General features: G+C 52.4%; 1 protein-coding gene across 7 annotated transcripts in view; it reads right to left on the reverse strand.

Annotated features, from left to right (window-relative positions):
* Window positions 1-20,593, reverse strand: part of LOC144947079 (rho guanine nucleotide exchange factor 7-like) — a 34,765-nt gene extending 14,172 nt beyond the window's left edge. For 2 of the 7 annotated variants that reach the window (XM_078876252.1, XM_078876251.1), the window contains exons 1-8: window positions 7,342-7,515; window positions 5,629-5,753; window positions 3,066-3,267; window positions 1,835-1,914; window positions 1,637-1,731; window positions 1,354-1,449; window positions 1,058-1,180; window positions 593-731 (exon numbers count right to left, since the gene is read on the reverse strand). In XM_078876252.1, the coding sequence (XP_078732378.1) occupies window positions 593-731; window positions 1,058-1,180; window positions 1,354-1,449; window positions 1,637-1,731; window positions 1,835-1,914; window positions 3,066-3,267; window positions 5,629-5,753; window positions 7,342-7,384 (903 nt within the window). In that variant the 5' untranslated portion in view covers window positions 7,385-7,515. Of the gene's footprint in view, window positions 1-592; window positions 732-1,057; window positions 1,181-1,353; window positions 1,450-1,636; window positions 1,732-1,834; window positions 1,915-3,065; window positions 3,268-5,628; window positions 5,754-7,341; window positions 7,518-19,133; window positions 19,191-20,498 lie in introns of those variants that run through there. The other 5 variants (XM_078876254.1, XM_078876253.1, XM_078876257.1 and 2 more) reach the window with 4 other exon arrangements.
* Between the last annotated feature and the right edge of the window lie 5,688 nt (window positions 20,594-26,281).

Below are 26,281 nucleotides of genomic sequence, written 5' to 3' on the forward strand. Positions count from 1 at the left end.
TCATGAAGCTATCCAGATATATAAACACAGACACAATTTCAACCGAGAAGATGGGTACAAATTGAGCAATCATTGGAAGGACGTTATTAACCAGTTTTAGTAATAACTGGCTGTGATGTTTAGTAGTTATTTTCGACTCTCTGGTGTTACATTAACAGGTTAAATGTCTCACTAACACAGCCACCGTTGCTCGTTTTCCTTGATGTGGCGGTGGCTCTCCGATCTTACATTGACATGCTAATCTCTCACAATACAAGGGCCACCCCCGCAGCTTCGTCGTCGTGGAGGTTGCCCAGCTCTCTCCGATCTTACATTTACAAGCAAATTTCATCATTAGCCCCACCCACTTCGCTTATGACCCTTGGGCTACACCCATCTCAAACCTTTATAACATTCTGCCTCAGCAGCGCTCTTGCTATTTTTTCACCCGATGACAATTGGTTGCGTTGCGATCGAAACGTCGTGATATTTTTTTATAATGTTTTCTATCTACGTGGCTTTACCGAAAGACCCAAAGAATAAACACTTAATCTAAAATCGTTGATATTCACTGGCCATATAAAATCATCATCATCATCATCCTCATCACCACCTCCATGTGCCTTTCCAACTCCTTCAGCAGGGTCGGGTACTTGTCGAGGCGCATGAAGGGCTTGCTCAGGCTGGTGGTGAGCATGAGCAGGCCAGGGCTGCTCACACCTTTGCTCTCCATGAACTCTCCCAGCATCTCACTGTCACATACGGACACGGCACATGCACCGTAGCAGTCAGTGTGGGCCATCAGGAACGTGGGTGTTCAATATGGGTTAGGGATAGGAGCTGAGTTAGGGATAGGGGATGTGTTACGAATAGGGCCTGAGGTTACGGCTGCAATAGTGATAGAGGTTGGGATAGTGATAGGGACTGGAATAGGGATAAGAGCTGAGTTAGTGATAGAGGCTGGGATAGTGATAAGGGCTGGGATAGTGATAGGAGCTGACTTAGGGATAGGGGGCTGGGATAGGGACAGGGGCTGTGATAGTGACTGTGATAGGGACTGGGTTGATGGCAGGTCCACCTGTGCTCCTGGAGGGTGCGCACGGCCCAGGGGTGGTTGCAGCAGTACGCCAGGTAGAGGCCATGCATCTGATTCATTAGGGACATGAAGCAGCCGCCCACTGTCTGCTGGGACTCTGGCACCCTGTGGAGATACATACACGAGGAGATACACACACAGATCTACACCCACTAAGGTACACCAAACGGAATTCATTTGGCAACATCAGACGCAACTTAATGGCTCCTCCAAACTCGACTCACAAAGCTATAAACCAAGCCCACTGCTTTTAAATGCCACGTGTAAGAAAGACTCACTTTGTACAGTCCTCAAGGGCCTGCACCAGGCCCTGCTGGAAGGCACACACGTCCTCCAGGTTTCCCATCAGCGTGGACACATCCGTGGCAGAGAGCCTGCACCCGGCACGTGAGGGCCGCTCGATCAGGTTAAAGGTCCTCACGTGGCCTAAACGGACTGTTAGGCAAGGCACTGTTAGTGAGCGCCTATGAAGGTTGGCACAGAGCACGTCTGCATCTGTCACCCTCCCACGCTCACGCGCTCTCGCACGCAGGGCACGCTCAGCAACAAGGTGCGAGTTACTTGTCGGAGTTGTGCAGCGGCCTCAAGAAGGTGCCGAGGAGGTGCTGCAGCTCTCGGCAGTACTCGCGCTCCGTCTCCACGATATTCTGCAGCACCTGTGGAATGGGGGCACGCGCTCCACTCAGCTGTTGTTGTATCTCTGCGGACCTTCAGCCCTGGCTGCTGGATTAAAGTGTCCAGGAGGGACGAGAGACGTACCACATTGTAGTAGCCCTTGTTGGAGATCGGGCTGTCCACGCTCTTGCCAGTACTTTTCGATTTGGGCGACGTAGGTCTTTCTGAAAGTCAAGTTTTCGAGGAAATGTTTTAGGCCATGTCGGTCTCCTTTAATGAGCTCAGAGATTATATAAATCCACTGAGATATACGAAATTCCGCTGCCTCTTTTGCAAGGGTGACCTAGGTTACATCTACCAACCGTATAAATGCTCATACTGGATCAATGCCGCTGAAGTTATGCACTCCCAGGAAGTTGTGGGGCGAATGGGTCTTTGAAAGGATATTTTCATTTATTATATGTAGAGACAGACACATGAAAGAGTCGCATTGTGTGCTCTTTTGTAACAAAGAGAAAAATGTAACAATATTTTAATAAAAAGGAAAAGTAACAAGGTAAATTACACCCGCAAATTATCGTCTTTTTTAAGTATGCCAGAGATATAATGTGATTTCTGAAAAGAAAGGCGACTCCATCAGATAAGGAGAGGGAATTGGGAAGATTGCATGAAATGTCAAAGTATAAACGATTTAGCTTAAGGCAGCCAGAAAACATCAAATCAAACGTGGTGTTTTGCTTTCAAATTTTATCATTTTTTACTTTTCTAATAAACGTGACAAAAATATGAATCAGGTAATGAGCTCTTGTGTCTATTTACTAAATGCAACCGGACAAACATCCTACACAGAGTCCTTCTGAAAACGTCTTGGGACTCAGTGAGGACTTCCTGGTTAAATTACTTAATTTTGTGTAAAAAATGTGAGTTTGTAATGCACGAGAACAAGGCAGCACCATTTGTGACCAAGGATCTCAAACATCATTAGGCTTATTCCTCTGATCAAACTCACACGAGTATATCAATCTCGCAGCAGTGCAAAATCGAAGTTATTTCCGATTCAAATGAGCATTGAGGTGGTGTTCCATCTCTCGTTAATAGTACTGAGCCAGTGGTTAAAGTGAATATTTCTATGGCAGGGGGAAAGTGCATCTATAGAACAACCACTGTTTTCCACAAAGTTGGACTCATTTTATCTGTCCCAGCAGGATGATGACGATATGCCGATTCAACCCCTCAACCAGGATTTGAACTCGACCGCGAGCTGCCCACCCTACGGCCGAGCCACCGGGCAGACGATGCGTGCGAAATCGGCGCCACCACTCAGGGCACACGAGGACTTGGCCCCCGCACGCAACGTGCGGACGGCGCCGCTCACCGTTGCCCTTGAGCTCACGCACGTAGTTGCTGGGGAACCAGCCGGTGCGGCCGGCGAGCGTGCCCTCCCACCAGCCCCCGTCCTCGGGACGCGTCACCGTGATGACGTCGCCCTTGCTGAACGACAGTTCATCCTCGTTGTTGCGTTGGAAGTCGAAGCGCGCACGCACCACCGCTGTGTGCCCGCCGCTCTCCGTCATGTCCTGTTGGTGCCCGGCCCGGTAGTGCCGCGGAGTTACAATCGAACGCGGAAGTGCGGCAACCACCGCAGCAGCAATAACCGGGCTGCGCAAACTCACAAGGGGTGGTGGCATGGCTCAGTGGTAGCGTGTTCGCCGCTCGTTGCAGAGGTTTGCGGTTCAAAGCTGGATGGCCGCTCCGATTGATGCTCAAAGTCAAAGTGATTCGCTCGCTCAAATGAGCACATATTCATCAGCTCAGGATGGATGAGCCTTCTGGGGCGCAGCCCCAAAAAATCTGGAACACCACCCGGCCTGCCACCGGACATTTGAAACGCACCGAGTCTCTCAATTCAGGGGTCTGTGCAAGACACACCTGTTCAGACTCGCCTTCTCATAAAATAAAAAATGTAAGAAGGGGAAAAAACAATACTGTTTCGACATCATGGGACCTCCTTTGCCAGTACCAAAATAAGAGAATATGTTTTCCCCTTTTTTCTGGCAACAAAACAGCCGTGTTGAGATGTTAAAACACCAAACTGAAACCTTTTACAAGAAATCATGTCCCATTAACCACAATACTTGGGGCCAAAAGGCGTCCTCTAGTCTAACACCGTTTTAAGACTAGGCTCAAAAGAAAGCTGTCCCTGGTGTGGACCAATCAGTTTCAAGGACAATGCACATATTATCAGAGTACGTTTTTTGTTTGCATTCTGACTACAAGTATCGTGGTTAATGCAGACATGATTCCTTGTAAAAGGTTTCAGTTTGGTGTTTTAACATCTTAACACCTGTTTTGTTGCCAAAAAAAGGAGAAAACCTATTCTCAATACTGTTTCTTTACTTATTATTTATTCGCTACTTTTTTTATCATGCTATTCGCAATGTTGCACTGATGCACTACTTTATTGAGGGCGATGTTGGCACGCGAAATTCAGCCCTGAGCCAGTCGTGAATATTCCTCATTCATATGGCAGGGACCAGTCTATCCATAGGCAAACCACTGTTCACTTCCTCAAAGAGTATTTATTCTTTTTTTATCCACCCCGGGAGGGACGATGAGCTCAAATCAACCTATGACCAGTGTTTGAACTCGCAACCTTCTGATTGCGAGCTGCTCAACTTTAGCACGGAGCCACCGGGCCGGCTAATCTTGTGGGTGTATTACTCGCAAACTGTTACGCACCATCCGCTTCACAGTGGACGTTCAGGATCCCACGATGTCGTTTGAAGAAGAGTAGGAGGCCACTGTGCGTCGGTGTCACGGTTCAAACTTGAAAATTACTAGCAAATGACTTAACTGGAAAACGCATTGAAATTGACACCCCCCCAAACCTTGTAAAACTTAGCAGTACCCTCATTCAGTCTCAAAACTTAAGTGAGGCTTTGCTAGATAAACAAGCGTAGTAATAATAATGATGAAAAGAAGTCTACTCCCCTCCACGCACTCTCCCCCCCCCCCCCAAAGCAATCTCCTCCACGCATTATCTAATCGAAGCCCATCATCAACCTTTGCTGTTGCTTCTAGATGATGAATAAAACCCAAATTTTGAACGTTATTGTACGTTATCAAAATATGTTGGGGTCTGCAGCGTCAGTGATGTACGAGCATCATACATTAAAAAACTCACCACCAGTGGGGGTGGTAGGGCGGCTCAGAATGAAGAGGGATAGAGCTGGCACTGCTGAGATCAAATCCGAGCAGCCGGCCATGAGAAAGCTGAATACTCAAGTGCGGAGAGTTAAGAGTCTCAGCCCGGCCACGATATGAGTAATGGTGGTTGACAAGAAGTAGCGTGATTGTGTTGCAGGTCACACCTGCAGAGTGATGGTGGTGTTGTGGTTCCCACTGAGAAAGTGGTGGTGCTGTGGTTGACACTGAGTGGTGGTGTTGTGGTTGTCACTGAGAAAGTGGTGGTGCTGTGGTTGACACTGAGTGAGTGGTGGTGCTGTGGTTGACACTAAGAGAGTGGTGGTGCTGTGGTTGACACTGAGAGAGTGGTGGTGTTGTGGTTGACACTGAGTGGTGGTGTTGTGGTTGACACTGAGAGAGTGGTGGTGCTGTGGTTGACACTGAGAAAGTGGTGGTGCTGTGGTTGACACTGAGAGAGTGGCGGTGTTGTGGTTGACACTGAGAAAGTGGTGGTGCTGTGGTTGACACTGAGTGGTGGTGTTGTGGTTGACACTGAGAAAGTGGTGGTGTTGTGGTTGACACTGAGTGGTGGTGCTGTTGTTGTCACTGAGAGAGTGGTGGTGCTGTGGTTGACACTGAGGGAGTGGTGGTGTTGTGGTTGACACTGAGTGGTGGTGTTGTGGTTGACACTGAGAAAATGGTGGTGCTGTGGTTGACACTGAGAGAGTGACGGTGTTGTCGTTGACACTGACCAAATGTTGGTGGTGCCCGTGAGACAAGGGTGCGGTGGTGGTGGGCGGCTGGGTTGTGGCAGCTGCTGCGTCTCGGCGTGCGCTCGCCCCTCGCACGACCCAGCTCGCCCTCGCCGCTGCTCCTGCTGGAGGACAGAGCATGGCAACGATCACAGCCCCGCACTTCCCACAGACGTCGGTATTGCGAGGAAACGACTAGGCGGCACGACGCACAAGGGAGAGTCCACTCCGCAGCGGACGCTCCACTGCCCAGGCGGCGCTCGGCTTGTAGCTTCTCCCGAGGAAAGAAAATATTCAGGTGCCACACTTCCCTTTATGATGCAAAACTGTCGATCTAAAAATGGAACATTGCTGAATGAGGAAGTTGTCGGCAAAGCCAAAGGGCGCTGGCACGCAGTGCGCACGCAGGCTTTGCCAGGTGTGGCCACACGGGCACGCCTGGCTTCGCTCACCAAACGAGCAGCTCACATCACTCGCAAGTACACAGACTCACCATTCTGGGAATAGTTGTCATCATTCTTAACTATTGTGCTTATTTACGGCGTGCTAAGTCTCATGATTCTTTTTCACGAGGGTCCTGCCAAGTGATGACGATTGCCATTCCCAATCGAGTAATTTGCATGCAAGTTTTCAAATTTCAGCAGGTTGTGCCGTGACTCCGGGATCTTTAATATCCACCGTGAAGCAGTTGGCTGGGGGGGGGGGGAGTGCTTTACAGTAAATACACCCACTACTAACCTGGACAGCCTGCCATGCGAACCGCGAAGCTCTGCAGCAAGCGGCAAACACGCGCCCGCTCAGCCATGTCACCCCCCAATACAAGGGAATATGAATCTTGAAATTGAAATGTGTAAATGACACTCAGCAGCCAAACAACTGTTTACATGGCACGCTGAGACACAACGAGAGTGATTTTGTGGCTTTCCTGTGCACGAGAAAAGAAAGTGGCAATAGAAGATAGATACCTCCCTGCTACCCCAGACTGGATCTCAGCTATACTGGGATGAGACACGAGGTGAAGGTCTGGGTGGGAGCCACACAGGGTGACACGGTGAGGGCAGCAACGTCAACGCAGCTCTCAGCTCCCACTTCTCGCAATCGCAGAGGCGAAGCCGCTCGCAAGTAACGTGGTTGGCACCGGGCACTGACCCCAAGCGTCCTGAATGCCCGTCCACTCTAATCGTAGCCCGGAACGACAACCCCAGCATCCACATTACAACTGGCCCTATACCCACAAGCACCAACACATCTGAACCCCAACCACGTGTCCCTGTACCCACACACCAACACAACCGAGACCCAACCACGAGTCCCTATACCCACACACACCAACACAACCGAGACCCAACCACGAGTCCCGACACCCACACAAACCAACACAACCGAGACCCAACCACGTACCTACCCACACACCAACACAACCGAACCCCAAGCACGTGTCCCTACATCCACACACCATAACTCGAGTAGAACAGCACCCATAGCACCCACAATACCTCCCTCAAAAAACAGATTCCCCCGGCTAGAGGAGGTGGAAAGAAATTTCCAGGTTGCGTCACATTTTTACTTCCTTAATAACGTTGGTTTCAAATCGTGTTCGTCATGAACTAAATTTTCACACTTGCAAACCACCAATGACAACAAAATGGTTCCAGGTGTGGACACGCTCTGGAGCTGTTTAAAACGAGAACGGCTTTAAAAAATGAACTCTACCGTGGGGTTTTCTGGCCGGACACTGGCGCTGCCACGATGACATCCGAAGCAAACGCGGCGACAAGACACGGGGGACGAGGCGGCGACCTCTTGGGACAGCGTCCTCCCAAACGATCGGCACCACCGCGTCCCTTCGGCCGTCGCCACCGACTGGTACCTGGGCTGGGTTCCGAGCCCACAGCCAAGAGAGACGCGCGGGGAGAAGGGGGCCGTACCAACAGACTTGTGCGACTTTAGTTTAGCGCTCCTCGTCTGCCGCCCGTCATCCATGCTTGCGAGGGTGTGGAGCGAGTGAGTGAGCGAGCGAGCGAGCACGGGCGTGGTGGGGATGTAACCCGCTCGACCGGCTCTAGCACGAACCCAGGATAGTTATGCCCCATTAGGTGTAATGGAGCTTGGCTCCCTGCCAGGCAGACCTGGGCTTGAGCCAGATCCATAGGGTTAGGTGAGCGCCCGCGACGCGCGTGCACGCTCAGCGAGGGGGCCCTCACGCCATTCATTAAGCCCGGGTGTGACGCAACTGCCACTTGCAGCATCATCACAGGACCACGATCGAGCGTCAGAGAGGACGCGGGCCAGGCTGCCTCGGCACCTGCATGCACATCGTCGGTACCGGAGCGTGACGCACGGCGAAATCCCTGCACGAGGGGAAGCCACACTGAGGCCACAGCAGCACCGGTTTACCTAGGCCAGGGGTCGGCAACCAAAATAACAAGAAGAGCCATTTCTTTCCAATTCGGTACAAAATTCAGTATTTCAAGAGCCGCAATGCATCTATGTACATACGTACATATCGTCAAGAAGCAGCCCGTAAAGAGCCGCATGCGGCTCCAGAGCCGTAGGTTGCCGACCCCTGACCTAGGCAATAACATGAGTGAAATAGACATCGCCCCCACCTGCTCCACGACTCGAGCGGGCCAGGACGACGAGTGGGGATTGACACTGTTACACGACGCACCTCAACCTGCACGTGGCCAATTAAACAAGGGCTGGGCGCACGCCGCGACCCCCTGCCACGCAGCACCAATTAAGCCCTGGAAGCGTACCCAGAGAACCATGGCGATTTCACATTCAATCTTGGCTCGCAAATATTACATTTCAGGAGTTAACGCGGATCGAATCCTTGGCACTGCACCCATCGAACGCTGCACACGATACGCATTCTGCTGCACGAATTACACACGTTGCATTCTTCCGTGATGAACATTACACAAATTACCATCGTCTCACAAGAGCACAGTGTGCTTGCCCGAGCTCACCACCCGACCTGCACAAAACAGGCACTGTGAAGCCGATGGACGAGTGCCAAGTCCACTGGCCGATCCGGAGATGCAGGCAACAGGGGCGGCGGGAGCTGCAGCGCTCACGCTGCCCGGGCAGGCGACAGGCGGCCGGGAATGCGGACAAAGCTGCTGCTGCTGCTATGCAGGAAGCGCCGTGTGCAGAGCGAGCAAGCGGCGGGCAGAGCGTTCCCGAGACGCGGCATAGAAATAAACGCGACAGCGAGCGAGCACTGTGTACGGAAAACAATGATTACGCATTCCGGTCACGGCACGGGGTGTGTGTGTGTGCACGCGCGCGCTGTCGATACAGCCTCGGATAACCCACTTCGTCTCGGGTGCTCCTGCACCGCTCGTGGTGACGTGTAGGGGATGCCGGGTTTTTGCACGCGAGCGCTATTCTCTCTGGAAGCCTGCGCAGTATCTGCCGCTAAATAAATGCCTGACCGAACCAATGCACGAATTGGCAACTTGAATTGAAACGGCGTCCAGCATTCACGACCACCGTCCAGGTGGATGCATGCAGCAGACCCTGCATCACATTTAAATGAACCCAGGAGACAATGCCTGTGAGGTCCGGTGCCACGGAAGAGAATTAGCATGCTCCGCTCACCGCGGTGGGGGCAGCCAAACGGAAGCGGGTGACATTTCAACACAAGAGCCGCTCACCCAGCCTCCCTGCTTGCTCGCTCACAACCCTGCACTCCTCTGTCCACGTCTCTGCGCCTGTGGGGCAGCAAGTCAGGCTCAACGCACTCCAGCCTGCTCTGTGTCCACGCGCGTGCAACCGAGGTGGCACCTGAACCGCTTAATGTCGGCACACATATTACCGCCACCTAAGGGGGCACTGCATTGTTAGCGATGACCAATGATATCACCGAGTCGCCTGACCGCCTAGGAGGGTTGATCGGAGTCGACATCATACGCCCCAGCGGAGAAGGCACCCTCCTCCAGGCGATAAGTCAGCGAGAGACGAATACTGCCGTAATTGTCACCTTCCTTCCATGCGGGCGCTGCTGCACAACGTGATAGTCCGTAATAAATAGAGCGCCTGTGATGGATCACATTAATATCGCACTCGCAAAGACACATTGTGCAAATGTGATAATGTGTGAAATCGTAGGCAGGGGATTTCATCCTTTCAAATTATGGTAAATACTGTATAACCCTGCTTAGACAAAGAGTAATGCTCTTTCAAACATGTTCATGACTTGTACAGTCACCTCAGTCCAGAACGTAAAACAAATGTCTATTCAGACCCTGCCTCAACCCCCAATTCTAAACCTAGACTCAACTCTAACACAAGAGAAAGCGGCCAAAACGATCCGAAATATACGACTCAAACTCCAACAAAGATCCAGCTAACACACCGTGGACTGCTGTGATTGACATAACGATCACCAGGGTGTGATTCTATTACATTATAAAATGACAGCGGGAGGGTGGCGGCGCAGTCATAGCACTTTCGCCTCACAAACAAGAAGGCCCTCGGTTCGATTATCGAATCGGGCGCCTTTCTGCGCGACATTTGTATGCCTCCCCCCTGTTCTGCATGGGTTTTCCGTCCGGGTTCGCTTAATTTCCAACCGCAGCGGAAAAAACATGCAATATATTTTAATAATGCTTAAAAATTACACTGCAGATTACTCATTGGCATTACACACACTGCAACAATGCTCCCAACTTGGAAGGACCCTCCTGAAGAAGTCTCGAGATCCAGCGAGGCTTTCCTGGGTAAACAAGTGCGATAATAAGGCTGATGGTAAAACAACTGCACAAGACTGGCCTAAGGGCTCTCCATCACCACATCTGCCCACATTGCCCGTCACCCCCCGGCACCTACTGTGACTGTGCTAATACTGCGCTGCATAGCAAAGCTTTTAGATGTAACAATCCACTGCTGTATACGACCACCTCCTGGACCACCTGGTATTCCCAGGGAATCTATCTACGAATTAACCAGGCTCATTCTTCCTTGGCTTCTGAGATCTCATGAGTTTAGGAGCATGCAAGTGTATGTCTTGACTGCAGATGTGAAAACACCCTCGGCCGTGGAAAGTCCCAACGCAAAAGCATGCCGCTACCACCATCAGTCTGTGCCGCCGCACACATGGCCATAGCGGCCTGATCTCAGTGGTATTATACTGTTGAGGCTGGTGGCTGTTCGGCAGCTGGCCTGTTGCTAATCAGGAGAAGCGTGCCTCTGCTGGGAAGCAACTACCACCTGCAAGAGTGTCCGTGTGTGTGAAACAGCGACTGCTCAATAATGGTTAGCGACCCGAGTTCGATTCCCGGCCACGGCCAACATGAGTTAAGGATATCTGAAGCGGTTTTGAGCCTCTGCTGAGACATCGAAGCCGTAAACGAGTACCTGGTGCCATATGTAAACATCACTGGTGAGAAAACGGCAACCGCAAGCAGAGCGCGTTGGGAAATTCAGTGTGCGCCTCTGGCATTTGGTGAAGCAACAGCAACCCCATTCATCGAATCTAAAATACAATCAGCAGTCACACAGTGATGATGTCATGTCAGGGACGTGCTTCGCTCCGAAGCCTTGGCAGCCGAATGTAGCAGCGCGCACGAGCCAAGCACACGAGTCTGTATGTACGTTGAACTTCTTTCGCACCGTACATAGCCAACCGGGCAAATCGGAGGTGTGATTCGTGCGTGCACGCAGGCATCGCTGTGAGTCTGCTGCCTGGGTGCACACACGCGCGTGTGTACGCGAGGAGGGAGTGCGCCGCTCATCATCTCACCTCTGGCAGTTACCACTGCTTCCAGTTACCATCTGAGTTACCAAGAGCATACACGTTGTAATTATCACCATGTGAGAAAACACAGCTGTCTTCCTTTGCAAGGGATTACTTATACATTATTAAGCCTAAACACACTGTGAAATACTGCACATCCCCATAAAGCATCCGAACGTCAGAGATTTGCACTGACCGCAAGAACCCCGCACCTCCGATTATCACGGTTGTCTACGTACGGTGTGAAAGAAGTTCAACGTACATACAGTACATACATCCCCCACTCATCACGGTTGGAAAACTAAAAGACGTAAAGTGGAAAAGTTATTTCTAGTGAATGGCATCATGAACAGGTAGGTACACAGAACAAGTATTTTCGTGCTCTGGTCCTCGTCAATACCTAACGATCCCCTCTCATCTCTCGCTACTCCCCTCCACGCATTCTGCTACCTCTCATCTCACTCTACTCCCCTCCACACACCCTCCTACCTAAACAACAGCCGCCATTCGCGAAGTGGCGGTGATGTCACCATTGCGCTGATGCCAGGCTTGATGCACTTTGAGACCACATGAAGCATAGAAAACCTTCTGACAGGAGGTGACAGGTCAGACCTAGTGGTTACAGGTTAACTGGCTGAGATGACTGGCATATGCACCACCTGTTCTCCCCACTGTGTCAACTTGCTGTGTTTCATGCGCCCGATACCCTGTGTATTGTTGTGTCAATCCTCTCCGCTATTGATGGAGGGCGAGCGTTGGAGGGCGAGCGTCTCCAACTGCCCAGTAGAGTCCTTCACGAAAATCCTTCAAATCTGACACTGCTGGTAACAGTATTTGGCAAGTTCAATAACATGCTCCTGTACCACATAAACACATTTCTTCTATAGCCCATACCCCGTCTGCTTGGGAATTCGGTGGCTGGGCATTTGAGCTACATGACCTGGCCAACGCAGCCTCATCTGCTGGAGAAGCTCACTGAGGGGACTATGTCTATTTCTTTCGAGGATCTGTGAGCTTCTCACACAATCCAGCCTGATTAATCCCAGGACAGACAGTAGGCAGCCAGCATCTGTATCAGCTTTCTGTTGAATATGGCACATTAGAAATCTTAGACTGATTAATTGAATGTTTCAAACTGGCTCAGATGTTCCTATAAATGGGTCCACGTTTCACAAGCGTGGAGAAGGGACGACACACCTGGCCGAGAAGATGCAGAGCTTTGTATGGAGTGAAAGGCCAGGTAGCTTCCCCACAGCGTTGCCCAGCTAATGAAAGCATAATGCTGCTCAACTGATTCGCAGTGAGACCTCCGATGGTAAACCGGAGCTGGTCATATGCATACTGCCCAACTATGGAAAATTCTCAACTCTCTCCACAACTGCCCCATAACTCATGAGGAGTTAAAGGGGGTATAATATTTGATGACATAAAATACCCAGGCAATTGTCTTTGTTTTGGTGGGGCTGCTGATAAAGCCTCATCTCTTAGTGGCATGCTCCAGGTTCAGCACTAGACTCTTCAGAGTGAACACGTCAACAGTATACATAACATGGTTGACCAAAAGCAAGCAATCCCTTCACTGCACCCGAACATAAATTGGCCTCCCATTGTATCTGTACCAGACGAATATTCCTCGGGTACAGCCAAAGACAGTTATTCAAACTATGTAAAAAAAAACAAGTGTAGGGACCAAATGACATCTCTGTTGCACTTATCCAAGGTGAACAGGAAATGACTCCAGGCCATTGCCGCTTTGTCAAGGCCTAGCTACCAGCATGAGGGTCATTCATGATTGTGAGCAGAGGGTCAGGGATCATTAAAGCATGAAGAATAACCCAGGCCAGGCGTATTGATGGCATTATGGGCATTGACCAGTTGAATGAAGCAGAGAAATAGGCAAAGTTGATAATTCCTTACATCTCTGATGTAGCAGATTGAGAGAATATGGCATATGTGCAAAACTGCCCCGGTCTGTAGACAAGTTGGGGATTCGCAAGCCTCTCCTCAGTGTGCCGTCTAGCACGGCGATGTTGAATAATCCGTGCCAGGAACTTTCTAAGCACACATTTAGGAGGGAGATGCTCCGGTAGTTGTTGCAATCAGTGGAGCCCCCCTTTCTAAATAGGGGACCCTCTCCGCTTTCATCTCACTATACTCCCCTGCAAGTACTCTCCACTTCAGACACCCATGATTTTATTTTGAAGCCTTTAATCTTTGGCCAGTGGCAGGTCGCTCATTCTCCTTCCCCCAGCAGTCTGTGCAATTGACTCTCTGCCCATGTCCAGGCTCAAGACCTTCCTAGTTCAGAATCACAATCAATGTATTTATTCTACAGGAGGAATCCGATGAGCTAAAAAGCTCTTTTCCACCCATGTCAGAACATTACAACAAGCAAAACACAAACACGATAGGAGTGCAAAGTATAGGAATGGTCCACAAATAACTTTAAAATATACAAATACTGTAAAACTAAACAATGTTTTATCTTACCAGGTAAAGCCCACTTAGTCATCCACTTCTCTCTTAGAAGTCTCCTCCATAATAAATACACCCGCTGTATATGCGCAGTGCCTTGAGATGGGGCCTCGCTTTCATTCATCCGCCATCTAAATCCAATAATACTGCATCCCATCAGATACCCACGTCCCTCTTCTTCCCACGGTTGGCAATGCCAGTCATATAACCGTACAATGGGGCAGGGAGGGCAGGGGGAGGGCAGGGGGGGGCAGGGGGGGCATGTCGGTGCAGGCATTGCCTTCAGGTGCCCGCAAAGGAAGGTTGGCAGAGCATTCTCGGCATTGCACGTAAGCCAACTCACGCACCCTCCCAGCCCTCTCCCCTCACTCTTCTCCACGCACCCTCCCAGCCCTCTCTCCTCACTCCCCTCCACGCACTCCCCCAGCCCTCTCATCTCACTCCACTCCACGCACCCTCCCAGCCCTCTCCCAGCCCTCTCCCCTCACTCCCCTCCACGCACTCTCCCAGCCCTCTACCAGCCCTCTCCCCTCACTCCGCTCCACGCACCCTCCCAGCCCTCTCCCCTCACTCCCCTCCACGCACCCTCCCAGCCCTCTCCCCTCACTCCCCTCCACGCACCCACCCAGCCCTCTCCCAGCCCTCTCCCCTCACTCCCCTCCACGCACTCTCCCAGCCCTCTCCCAGCCCTCTCCCCTCACTCCCCTCCACGCACCCTCCCAGCCCTCTCCCCTCACTCCCCTCCACGCACTCTCCCAGCCCTCTCCCCTCACTCCCCTCCACGCACCCTCCCAGCCCTCTCCCCTCACTCCCCTCCACGCACTCTCCCAGCCCTCTCCCCTCACTCCCCTCCACGCACTCTCCCAGCCCTCTCCCAGCCCTCTCCCCTCCACGCACCCTCCCAGCCCTCTCCCCTCACTCCCCTCCACGCACTCTCCCAGCCCTCTCCCCTCACTCCCCTCCACGCACCCTCCCAGCCCTCTCCCATCACTCCCCTCCACGCACCCTCCCAGCCCTCTCCCAGCCCTCTCCCCTCACTCCCCTCCACGCACTCTCCCAGCCCTCTCCCAGCCCTCTCCCCTCACTCCCCTCCACGCACCCTCCCAGCCCTCTCCCCTCACTCCCCTCCACGCACTCTCCCAGCCCTCTCCCCTCACTCCCCTCCACGCACTCTCCCAGCCCTCTCCCAGCCCTCTCCCCTCACTCCCCTCCACGCACCCTCCCAGCCCTCTCCCCTCACTCCCCTCCACGCACTCTCCCAGCCCTCTCCCCTCACTCCCCTCCACGCACCCTCCCAGCCCTCTCCCCTCACTCCCCTCCACGCACCTTCCCAGCCCTCTCCCCTCACTCCCCTCCACGCACCCTCCCAGCCCTCTCCCAGCCCTCTCCCCTCACTCCCCTCCACGCACTCTCCCAGCCCTCTCCCCTCACTCCCCTCCACGCACCCTCCCAGCCCTCTCCACTCACTCTACTCCACGCACCCTCCCAGCCCTCTCCCCTCACTCCCCTCCACGCACCCTCCCAGCCCTCTCCACTCACTCTACTCCACGCACCCTCCCAGTCCTCTCCCCTCACTCCCCTCCACGCACCCTCCCAGCCCTCTCCACTCACTCTACTCCACGCACCCTCCCAGCCCTCTCCACTCACTCCCCTCCACGCACCCTCCCAGCCCTCTCCACTCACTCCCCTACACGCACCCTCCCAGCCCTCTCCACTCACTCCCCTCCACGCACCCTCCCAGCCCTCTCCACTCACTCTACTCCACGCACCCTCCCAGTCCTCTCCCCTCACTCCCCTCCACGCACCCTCCCAGTCCTCTCCCCTCACTCTTCTCCACGCACCCTCCCAGCCCTCTCCACTCACTCTACTCCACGCACCCTCCCAGTCCTCTCCCCTCACTCCCCTCCACGCACCCTCCCAGTCCTCTCCCCTCACTCCCCTCCACGCACCCTCCCAGTCCTCTCCCCTCACTCTTCTCCACGCACCCTCCCAGCCCTCTCCCCTCACTCCCCTCCACGCACCCTCCCAGCCCTCTCCCCTCACTCCCCTCCACGCACCCTCCCAGCCCTCTCCACTCACTCTACTCCACGCACCCTCCCAGTCCTCTCCCCTCACTCTTCTCCACGCACCCTCCCAGCCCTCTCCCCTCACTCCCCTCCACGCACCCTCCCAGCCCTCTCCCCTCACTCCCCTCCACGCACCCTCCCAGCCCTCTCCCCTCACTCCCCTCCACGCACCCTCCCAGTCCTCTCCCCTCACTCTTCTCCACGCACCCTCCCAGCCCTCTCCACTCACTCTACTCCACGCACCCTCCCAGTCCTCTCCACTCACTCCCCTCCACGCACCCTCCCAGTCCTCTCCCCTCACTCTTCTCCACGCACCCTCCCAGCCCTCTCCCCTCACTCCCCTCCACGCACCCTCCCAGCCCTCTCCCCTCACTCCCCTCCACGCACCCTCCCAGCCCTCTCCACTCACTCTACTCCACGCACCCTCCCAGTCCTCTCCCCTCACTCCCCTCCACGCACCCTCCCAGTCCTCTCCCCTCACTCTTCTCCACGCACCCTCCCAGCCCTCTCCCCTCACTCCCCTCCACGCACCCTCCCAGCCCTCTCCCCTCACTCCCCTCCACGCACCCTCCCAGCCCTCTCCACTCACTCTACTCCACGCACCCTCCCAGCCCTCTCCCCTCACTCCCCTCCACGCACTCTCCCAGCCCTCTCCCCTCACTCCCCTCCACGCACCCTCCCAGCCCTCTCCCCTCACTCCCCTCCACGCACTCTCCCAGCCCTCTCCCCTCACTCCCCTCCACGCACTCTCCCAGCCCTCTCCCCTCACTCTACTCCACGCACCCTCCCAGCCCTCTCCCCTCACTCCCCTCCACGCACTCTCCCAGCCCTCTCCCCTCACTCTACTCCACGCACCCTCCCAGCCCTCTCCCCTCACTCCCCTCCACGCACTCTCCCAGCCCTCTCGACTCACTCTACTCCACGCACTCTCCCAGCCCTCTCCCCTCACTCCCCTCCACGCACTCTCCCAGCCCTCTCCCCTCACTCCCCTCCACGCACTCTCCCAGCCCTCTCCCCTCACTCTACTCCACGCACCCTCCCAGCCCTCTCCCCTCACTCCCCTCCACGCACTCTCCCAGCCCTCTCCCCTCACTCTACTCCACGCACCCTCCCAGCCCTCTCCCCTCACTCCCCTCCACGCACTCTCCCAGCCCTCTCCCCTCACTCTACTCCACACACCCTCCCAGCCCTCTCCCCTCACTCCCCTCCACGCACCCTCCCAGCCCTCTCCCCTCACTCCCCTCCACGCACTCTCCCAGCCCTCTCCCCTCACTCCCCTCCACGCACCCTCCCAGCCCTCTCCCCTCACTCCCCTCCACGCACCCTCCCAGCCCTCTCCCCTCACTCCCCTCCACGCACTCTCCCAGCCCTCTCCCCTCACTCCCCTCCACGCACCCTCCCAGCCCTCTCCCCTCACTCCCCTCCACGCACCCTCCCAGCCCTCTCCCCTCACTCCCCTCCACGCACTCTCCCAGCCCTCTCCCCTCACTCCCCTCCACGCACCCTCCCAGCCCTCTCCCCTCACTCTACTCCACGCACCCTCCCAGCCCTCTCCCCTCACTCCCCTCCACGCACCCTCCCAGCCCTCTCCCCTCACTCCCCTCCACGCACTCTCCCAGCCCTCTCCCCTCACTCCCCTCCACGCACCCTCCCAGCCCTCTCCCCTCACTCCCCTCCACGCACCCTCCCAGCCCTCTCCCCTCACTCCCCTCCACGCACTCTCCCAGCCCTCTCCCCTCACTCCCCTCCACGCACCCTCCCAGCCCTCTCCCCTCACTCCCCTCCACGCACCCTCCCAGCCCTCTCCCCTCACTCCCCTCCACGCACTCTCCCAGCCCTCTCCCCCTCACTCCCCTCCACGCACCCTCCCAGCCCTCTCCCCTCACTCTACTCCACGCACCCCTCCCAGCCCTCTCCCCTCACTCCCCTCCACGCACTCTCCCAGCCCTCTCCCCTCACTCTACTCCACGCACTCTCCCAGCCCTCTCCCCTCACTCCCCTCCACGCACTCTCCCAGCCCTCTCCCCTCACTCTACTCCACGCAACCTCCCAGCCCTCTCCCCTCACTCCCCTCCACGCACTCTCCCAGCCCTCTCACCTCACTCCCCTCCACGCAACCTCCCAGCCCTCTCCCCTCACTCCCCTCCACGCACTCTCCCAGCCCACTCCCCTCACTCCCCTCCACGCAACCTCCCAGCCCTCTCCCCTCACTCCCCTCCACGCACTCTCCCAGCCCTCTCCCCTCACTCCCCTCCACGCACTCTCCCAGCCCTCTCCCCTCACTCCCCTCCACGCACCCTCCCAGCCCTCTCCCCTCACTCCCCTCCACGCACTCTCCCAGCCCTCTCCCCTCACTCCCCTCCACGCACTCTCCCAGCCCTCTCCCCTCACTCCCCTCCACGCACCCTCCCAGCCCTCTCCCCTCACTCCCCTCCACGCACTCTCCCAGCCCACTTACCTCACTCTACTCCACGCACTCTCCCAGCCCTCTCCCCTCACCTCACTCCCCTCCACGCACTCTCCACCCCCCTCCCCCGATCACCCTTCGCTCAGTGGGAGGTCGCTCGTTCTCCTCTGCTCCCTTCCCCAAGCCATTCGTGCTGTCGGCTCCCCTTCACCCTGTTCAAGCCCAGGATCAAGACTCGCCACGTTCCCGTCTGCCTACGATCGCATCTACAGCAAAGTCTATAGAATAAACACGGGAGCGGTGCCGCCGATACACGCGGGATTTTCAGTTTCATGTATTAGGTAGAGAGCCTTGTGAGCCATTCGGCTCTTGAATCGGGTGCAACCGCAACAAAACAAAGTTTTTCACTATAAATCCTTTATATGCGTGTTTAATGGGCCACAACCCAGCCCACATTGGTCTTTGAAACGGGCGGCTAGAGTCCTCTCGTCCTCTGGCTTGAGATGGCTGCCACCTATGGGTCAGATGATTGCCTGCCACCATTAAGCAATTGGTAATTAAACATATTTTTTTTACCTAAAAAGTGTAAAATTTTGGAAAAAAAATTTCACGAAAAGAAATTGTCACGCACAACGAGTCTGTGCAAAATGTCAGCTCGATTGGATCACGGAAAGTGGGTTAAAAAACGACCGAAATATTTGCACGGTCGTAAGCGCGCAAGCAAGCAAGCAAGTGAACTTAATATAAAGGATTTAAAAAACAACAACATGAACAAGAAAACATCTTAAAGTGACAAAAAAAACTATTAAATCACGTTTTGGGGGCAACACAAGCTCCCGTCTTCTGTGTTGCCCCACAAGCTTCCGTCTTCTGTGTTGCCTCCGACACGTCGTGATTTAATTTGTTTTCTTTTAACCTACACGACTTTACCGAACAAACCAAAGAGTATGAATCCTTGCAGTCACGAAAGCTTCAAGTCTAGAAAGACTAAAAACCCCCCAACGCTGTGCGTGGAGTGAATCTACTACCCACGCCCGCCTCTGTGCCGCATGAAGCAGCGAATTCCACACGGGACACAGACGAGAGTGAAGAGGGTGGTGATGGTGATGATGGTGGTGATGGTGATGATGGTGGTGATGGTGATGGTGATGATGGTGGTGATGGTGATGATGGTGGTGGTGATGGTGGTGGTGGTGATGGTGGTGGTGATGATGGTGATGATGATGGTGGTGGCGATGATGGTGATGATGATCGTGGTGATGATGATGGGTGGTGATGATGGTGGTGGTGATGATGGTGGTGGCGATGATGGTGGTGGTGATGATGATGATGGTGGTGATGATGATGATAATGATGGTAGTGATGATGATGGTGGTGGTGATGATGATGGTGATGATGATGATAATGATGGTAGTGATGATGATGGTGGTGGTGGTGATGATGATGATGATGGTGGTGATTGTGATGATGATGATGATGGTGGTGATGATGATGGTGATGGTGGTGATGATGGTGGTAATCTTGCTCGGGTCGTGATGGCGATGACAGGACGATGGTGAGAGAAGAGAGAGAGAGGGGGGAGGGGGTTGTTGTTGTTGGGAATGAAGTAGCTCACCCGGACCCGGCGAGAGGCGATTCCGTGGCCCGGTTTGTTATTTCTATTGTCTCCCCCCTCCACCTCGTCTCGTCTCCACCAGCCACCTCTTCTACACTCGTCACCGTTCCTCTTGTCACCTTCTCCCCTCCTCCTCCTCACTTCTCCCCCTCCTCGTCCTCAATGCCCGACCTCGTTGTCACCTCTTCTTTCCCCTGCTCACCTCTCTACACGTCACCTCTTCGCTTTTCTCTCCCCTCGTTTCGTCTCCTCGTCACCGCGTATCTCCTCCCCTTCCTCCTGTTCCCTCCCCTCGTCTCTTCCTATCGAATGTTCTCACCTCATCTCTCTGCTCGTCTCTCCTCACCCACCTCACCTCCCCTCACCCACCCACCTCATCCACCTCACCCACCTCACCCACCTCGTCTCCCCTCACCCACTTCGTCTCTCCTCACCCACCTCACCTCTCCTCACCCACCCACCTCCCCTCGTCTCTCCTCACCTCCCCTCACCCACCTCACCTCCCCTCACCCACGTCTCTCCTCACCTCCCCTCATCCACCTCACCTCACCTCACCCACCTCACCTCGTCTCTCCTCCCCTCGTCTCCCTCTTCCCCGGCAGTCGCCGTTGTTCGCGAGCTCTGGACGCCAGTCGAGTTCCGTTTCGCTGTCGACAGATTCGCGCCTCCTGGCGCCTCCTGGCGCCTCCTGGCGCCCACGCGCGCTCGGCTCCGATTTCGCGTCCTCCACATTCACATTCCAGCGCCATGTGATGGCCGCTTATCCTGTCGCCTAGCAACCAGTCACCCATCACCTAGCAACCAGTCACCCATCACCTAGCAACCCATCACGTAGTAACCAGTCACCCATCACCTAGCAACCAGTCACCCATCACCTAGCAACCAGCAACCCATCACATAGTAACCAGTCATCCATCTCCTAGCAACCAGCCACCCATCACATAGCAACCAGCAACCTATCACGTAGCAACCAGCAACCCATCACATAGCAACCAGCAACCCATCACCTAGCAACCAACAACCCATCACTTAGCAACCAGTTACTCATCACTTAGCAACCAGTCACCCATCACCTAGCAACCAGTTACCCATCACATAGTAACTAGTCACCCATCACCTAGCAACCCATCACGTAGTAACCAGCAACCCATCACCTAGCAACCAGTTACCCATCACCTAGCAACCAGCCACCCATCACATAGCAACCAACAACCCATCACTTAGCAACCAGTCACCCATCACCTAGCAACCAGCAACCCATCACGTAGTAACCAGTCACCCATCACATAGCAACCAGTTACCACACCTTGCAACTGTTACCCTAGCAACCCGTCACACTTATCACATGGCAACCATTGCCCCATCACCCAGCCAATCATCATGCAATAAATCATACAGCAAATAGCGACTGCATCACACAGTAGCCAATCATCAGGCACCTAACACCTCAATAGTGGTCACCAAGCAAGTTACCCCATCACCAAGCAGCCATTCACACCGTCATACAGAGGTCAGGTCACGCACCGCAAGAAAAGTCGATTCTAAAGCAATCTCCAGCGTGAGTGCAGATCGGATCTATAGCAGAGGTCGCAACTGGGTACTCGATACCCGTACCCGGCTGGGTACGGGTATGGTACAGCCGGGTACGGGTACCCATTTGCTACCCTGGTGCGGCCGGGTACGGGTAGACCATGAGTCACTGGTGAGTAACCGTTTGTCACTCATTTCCCAACGTTTTGTCTCTTCTCACAATTCAAGTTCCTAGAAGCAACCCACCCACGCCTGCAACATGGCTTTATCCCAGAGATCGCAATCAGGTACCCAATACCCGTACCCAGCCGGGTACGGGTAGGGTACGGCCGGGTACGGGTACCCGTTTGCGACCCTGATGCGGCCGGGTACGGGTAAGGAATCAAAAGCCGTTTGCTACCTCTGATCTATAGGGCTGCAGTTAGTGCTGATCAGGTCTATATGGATCCAGCGTTAGTGTGGATCTGGTCTATGGGGCTTGAGTTTGGCTCTCCACTGCATCCCTGGGTAGCACCTCTCTTCCAGAGACAAGCCGACATTGTACCCCCCCCCCTCGACAATCCGTGGCTGACGAAGATTTCCCACACACGACAGCAGGTGACCCCGTGTCCGTTTAGCATGCCCAAACGTCTCGCAAGTTCAATTGTACAAGGACAACGACAACATTTGATATTTGCAACCGTTTATTTGCACACAGACATGTTCTCAATCAATGTGGATGCATGGAGGACACAGGTATAACGTTTAACTTTTCAAGAAAAGTCGCTAGTTGACTCTCTGCGAGGAGCACAGTTGTGAAGGAGTCTGCCACTCCGCCCTGTTCATGCGTTCCTCCGGAAGAGCAAATCACCAGGAGTTGATCCCGGGGCTGTGGTCCTTCAACTCTCCAAACATCCTGCAGCAGAAAACACAACCACTCACATGACCAATGAATGACATGTTCATTCTTACCAGACACTAGGCATGGGGCAATTAACTCCTCCCTGGTGAGTGCATGCATTAAAATATTTGGCAACTCAATTTTATTATAATGCTCATTCACAGTATTTACATCAAAAATTTGTTTTTTTTACATGCACAGTATACTACGGTATCTTGGGTGTAAGAATGTATTTAAATTGATGAACTGATGCAATCCTACATCCCCCCAACACGTGACACATTTATAAAATCTAGATTCTACAATGCTACACATTTGATGCGTACGATTTAGTTTGTTCTGCCCCCGCACCTCCGATTAGCACGGTTGGATACGTACAGTGCTAAATACATTAAACATACATATGTAGTGTTGCATATTCAACAACATTAACCAGGCAAAAATGGCAAAAGGTTGAGCTTCAAACTCAATGCACTGCAGTTTGACACCAAATTACCTGCGTTGAGGCCAACCCTGCTTGTCAGCATCCATTGTTGCCCAAATTACATTGAATTCAAAGGAATCATTTTCGGCATTTCAACCTGCAAAAGAACATCCAATTAACACTCCATGGCACGTCAAAGACAAGCAAGGCAAACCAATTATTATAGTGTGCCACTCCAAATCTGGCCAATGTTGTCCGTTTGACCAAGCTACTTGTTGACATCGTTTGAGGTTACGGTTAACTTATCTACAGCCACGGGCAATCCACTGCTTGATGTTTCCATTTACAAACAAAATCTGCCGTTTCATATAGACAATCCACGATTTTGTTATTACGAAACGCCCACATGTTACGATCACCTTCATGCCAATTCCCTCGATATGGTTTACAATTGAGCACAAACTCCAGATGCGATACCGATGTTTTTTCGACGTCGCGCCGTTCACGCTGGGGCTCCTCAAGAGCGCTTTGCCATCATACCACATCTCAGCACATTTGAAAGGGGCACCTCCCCCCATGGGCAAGCGGTTCCTGTCCAGCACAAAAGTGACTGAAGACACCTGGCCTGCAATTGGGCATGAGTTTTGAGTTTTCAAGTCGGGTAGCAACGCTTGACAACGTATAATCCAAATTGAGCAATAGATTCTAGATTTGAAGCTTTCGTGACTGCAACGATTCATACTCTTAGGTTTTTTTTCGGTAAAGTCACGTAGGTAAAAAATAAATAAAAATAGAAATAAGAAAATAAATTTATTTTATTTCTATTATTAGTCCTATTTTCATTTTATTTTAAATAATAAAATAAATAAAATACATTTATTATTTTATTTCTATATTTTTTACTTGAGCAATAGAGTTTGGACCCAGTTTCCCCCATGTAGTCTTATGCGCTGTTGTTGAGAAATGCTGTCCACCATTATGAACTAAAACAAAACGCTGGAATTTATCAAACATTTCCTTCAAGACATTCACAATGAAGTTATTAACCAGTTAACCCATTTAAAAAAAACGCAAGCAACCCCATACGACTAGAAACATGATTAAACATTTGTATTCCACTATATAAAGTGAATGCTAAAATCTAGATTCAATTTCACGCTTGACGCTCCTTACACACAGAACAAAATGCATGTGTTCATTTTAAAATCTATTTCAGCCCAGTCTTCGATAAGCTCTTGTATTCCTTACTTGGACATGTTGAAAGTTCAGTTATCTTTTGAATGCACGTTCCATTTTATCCATAACATACTGTCCTTTAAAATTGTCTTCTTAATTCAAATCCTTTTGATACATCTTTACATTGTACCTCATTTTAGAACGTTAATTTGCACTTCCATTGTTCACATTTGTTCTGACGTTTGAATTTCTGTTATGCCGTCCCTCGTCTTTACCCAGGTCTCCATTGAAAACAAGACGTTTCATCTCTTCATCATTGTATTATCGCCTTCGTTGCAGCCATGCCACCTGTCACCTAAAAAAATTGTAATCTGAACCAATACTTGAAGAAACTGTCCATCAACTTTTAGGCAATCCACAATTTGTGGCTTAGGATAGCAAACCTACACCCAGCGAGACCGACAGCCTCTCGAGCAACAAAACGCTACCAGCAAATTACGCCACGTGCCACAACGTGGTAGTAGTTAGTACTGGTTCAGTTGATTCGTTTGACTTCCCTACTGTGGCACTGTATGAAGCCTGCTCCACAGCTCCCTTCTGTGCTTCAGCTTAACTTATCCCAGTTGAGTTATCGATACTTAAGGTAGCAGTAATGTATTTCTCCTGTATAAGGTTCTCGTAGATGCAGGTGACACCGACATTCAGGAATGGAACTCAGAACTAGTCTTCTGATTTTCTGTGGTCAGGGGCACAATCTATTAAATCTGGTCAACTTTCTTCAGAATATTATTCAACAGTCATTCAGACAAACACAAGATTGAATCACAGACCACGAGTAGTTTCTTTGGAAGAATTATAACTTGTATCACATTCTGTTCCACATCTTCATATGCAACACACTAATCTGTACCACAGCATCACTACTTGCAAACGACATATATTAGGCACTCAAGCTATGAAATTCCACCCATCTATTGCTTAGTCGTTCTTTGCAGCAGACACGCAGACACTTACTTTAGAGGGCTCAAGCCACGTCCGCGCAACCTCTGTTCGTTCTTGTCGTGTCAGTCGAGTCCAGCGTTTGCAGCTTTTCAAAGCGCCGGTTTTGTTGACTTGTGCGGCCAGGTAAGACGCGGGGGGCTACGCTCAACATCAGCCTCTTCTGCTCTGAAAATCAATGCCACTTTCCCGACTTCACCACATCGACGCTGGCGCCACATTGAAGACGGTCCACTGTTAGCATACCTCAAGATGGTCGAGGTTTCACTCCAGACGACAGCATAGGTATTGTGAGCGTTGAGTCGATCAGCCGTGTTGTTTGTAGCGGAGATGCCGATGTACACACGGCAGTAGATCTAAGCGTTGTTTGTATTGTCAACATTGATGGTTGTTCTCTCAAGGTGTTTGGCAGCTCAACATCTTCTCGTGACAAGGTGTAAAAAAAAATATTTTAGTTGCAGCCACTCATTCTTTGAGGGACTCTTTATCCTATCGTCTGCAGCTTATGTAAGAATATGTAAGAATACAGTGGTCAACAATTTCGGGTGCAAGCAGAGCTGCAAGTAGTGCTGTTGCTACCAATGTTCCGCTTAATGAAAAATTAACAATCAAGTCAATTGTTAAATATGCAATAGAAATGTGTGATGCATCATTTAATTGAAATGACTTTTATTTCATCCTGGAGACATCCCATGAAGATTACTTATTGAGAGACAGCAATGAGGGCCGATTTCAACTGTGCCTCACAGCAGTGCGTCACAACAAGTGTGCCCAAGTCCCAGGTGTGCCATGCCAATGAAAGAGATTAGAGATGCACTGCGGGTTTAGAGCACTCCCACGGAGATACATCCCCGCACAAATGGCATAGGGTGAACAGTCAAAGAGTTTTTTTTTTATTCTACATGGGAAGTCGATCCCAGAAGAATCTAATCACGATTTCGTCAACATTTCAGTTTTGGGAATCTATTTTATTTTTGGGATGAAAGAGTAGACTCCAACCCAAGATCATTCCAAACCTTGGAATAAAGTGTGTCCTCTTCCCTTTTGGAACTTGGAAGACCGTCAAGATTCCACAACTGATGGAGCGCTGGCGTAGAAATCCGTGTGCGCGAGAGGGGGACAACTAGTGCCGAGTGAGAGAAGGGCGTTATGAACATTTGGAGCTCATCTGAAAAAGAGATGCTCACGACGAAAGGCCAAGCAGCCAGCCTTCCCATACTACAACCTGTAGTTCAAGGAGAATGTATTGGTGTGAGTTGGTATGAAAATAGTCGTTGTGTGAATGATTATTTATTGGTTAGGCTGTTTTTAAGTTGTGTGAATTGCTATTAATCGTTG

The sequence above is a fragment of the Lampetra fluviatilis genome, chromosome 43 (genome assembly GCF_964198595.1).
Source record: "Lampetra fluviatilis chromosome 43, kcLamFluv1.1, whole genome shotgun sequence".
In the NCBI taxonomy this organism is placed as follows: domain Eukaryota; kingdom Metazoa; phylum Chordata; class Hyperoartia; order Petromyzontiformes; family Petromyzontidae; genus Lampetra; species Lampetra fluviatilis.